Source organism: Vitis riparia, chromosome 18 (genome assembly GCF_004353265.1).
Source record: "Vitis riparia cultivar Riparia Gloire de Montpellier isolate 1030 chromosome 18, EGFV_Vit.rip_1.0, whole genome shotgun sequence".
Classification (NCBI taxonomy): Eukaryota; Viridiplantae; Streptophyta; class Magnoliopsida; order Vitales; family Vitaceae; genus Vitis; species Vitis riparia.
In genome coordinates, this window is record NC_048448.1 from 28,550,364 (window position 1) to 28,552,044 (window position 1,681).

The window sequence follows — 1,681 nt, forward strand, 5'->3', positions numbered from 1 at the left end:
GTATCCTTTAATTGCCTTTGTTCCCTAAAAAACAAGAGTAGATAACAAGTGAAGAGCAAAATACATAGAAGTAAATTAAGATTTGTAACTTCAACAAAAATGATATTATTGAAGCTTTTGTATTCTAAATATCATTCAAGTTTGAAAGTAGGTTCATTTGCATTTTGTTCTTACCATTTTTCTTGTCAACACACGACTTACAACCTTAGGATAGCACAATCTGCTCCATTTTCTAGGGTCTTCAGGAAATTCTTGTCCAACAATGCCATGTCCCATAAGTCATAACAAATCATACATCCATATGTTGTTGTCTATAATACTTATGAGGCACTTATCACTGAGGACTCGTAGTCCACTCTCCGCAAAGAAGTTGCAAGCATCTAGGATTCTTGTAACAAAATCTTTATCCTCTCCATTAAAGAAGCAAGCAACATCTAGGAAAATTTGCTTTTGTGTGCAATCTAATTCATTGTAACTTCTCAAAAGCACACATTGAATTTCTTGGTTAGGTTCTCATTCTAGTTTATGCAATTCACTTTTCCATTGATGTACTGTCTTTCCAAATAGGAAAGAACCCAAAACTTTAAGACCTAAAGGAAGACCATTAACATAATGTACCACAGAGTTTGTAACTATTTCATAATCTTCTTTGGGATGGTTCTGTTTAAACGCATTCCAACTAAAGAGTTCAACAACTTCCTTGTGATCTAATTTCTTAGCCTCATATAATGCATCCATTTCATGCACCTCCAACAAATGCTTATCTCTAGTTGTAACAATAATTCTACTTCCTAAACCAAACCAATTATGATCACCAGCTAAGGCTTCTAGTTGATTCAAATCATCAACATTATCAAGCACAAGAAGGACCTTTTTAAAGCATAGTCTATCTTTTATCATATGGATCCCTTCGTCAACGTTGCTTATAAAGTTCTTCCTTCTTGGCAAAATATCTTGAAGGAGTTGCTTTTGTAAATGAAGTAGACCTCGACTTTTGGAATCCTCTCTAACATTAGCAATAAAGCTAGCAATCATGGATTGAGCGGCAATTCGGTTATATAAAACTTTGGCAATGGTTGTCTTACCAATTCTTCCAAATCCATAGATCCCAACCATGCGAACATCATTTGATAATGGGTTTATAATCTAAGGAGAATTTTCTTCCAATTGTTCCAAACGATAATCCATCCCAATGAGCTTCTTATCAACATGTAAGATTTTTTTACTAAATCTCATCAAAATAACGTGAGTAATATCCTCAATATAATCTGCTTCAGACCTGCCACCAGTAAGGCACATAAATGGGTGAGGCAATAGAGTAACAAACAATAGAAAACATGAAGTAAACTTGACTATGTTTGGTTTCATATAAACACTTGAATTATGGGCAAATAGAATGTGTTAAAGGGGATAAAGATGAATTAATTAGATCTTTCAAGCACCGTTAGAACACCATAAAAAAGAGGCGTTCTAATTAATGTTGTCCTTTATTCATCTTTCCCACCTCCATACATACTAGAAGATTACTCCCTCCTTTCTTAGCTGATGTTCAACCTTTATTTGAATCTTTATACACTTACTTTCATAAGGTTTTTTTTTTTCATTAGATCTATTCTAAGATGGCATTTGTTTGTATAAAGAAAACATATATTAAGACTATATTTGGTTCTTAGAAAATTCG

At 33.4% G+C, this 1,681-nt stretch overlaps 1 protein-coding gene across 1 annotated transcript; it reads right to left on the minus strand.

The window, feature by feature from the left end:
* Positions 1-513: 513 nt before the first annotated feature.
* On the minus strand, positions 514-1,116 carry LOC117905638 (disease resistance protein RPV1-like). The gene has a single exon (XM_034818521.1). The coding sequence runs from the start codon at positions 1,114-1,116 to the stop codon at positions 514-516; it is 603 nt and encodes a 200-aa protein (XP_034674412.1).
* Between the last annotated feature and the right edge of the window lie 565 nt (positions 1,117-1,681).

Coding starts and splice junctions, on each gene's coding strand:
- LOC117905638 (XM_034818521.1), bottom strand. CDS start 1,116: ATGGTTGGGATCTATGGATTTGGAAGAATTGGTAAGACAACCATTGCC.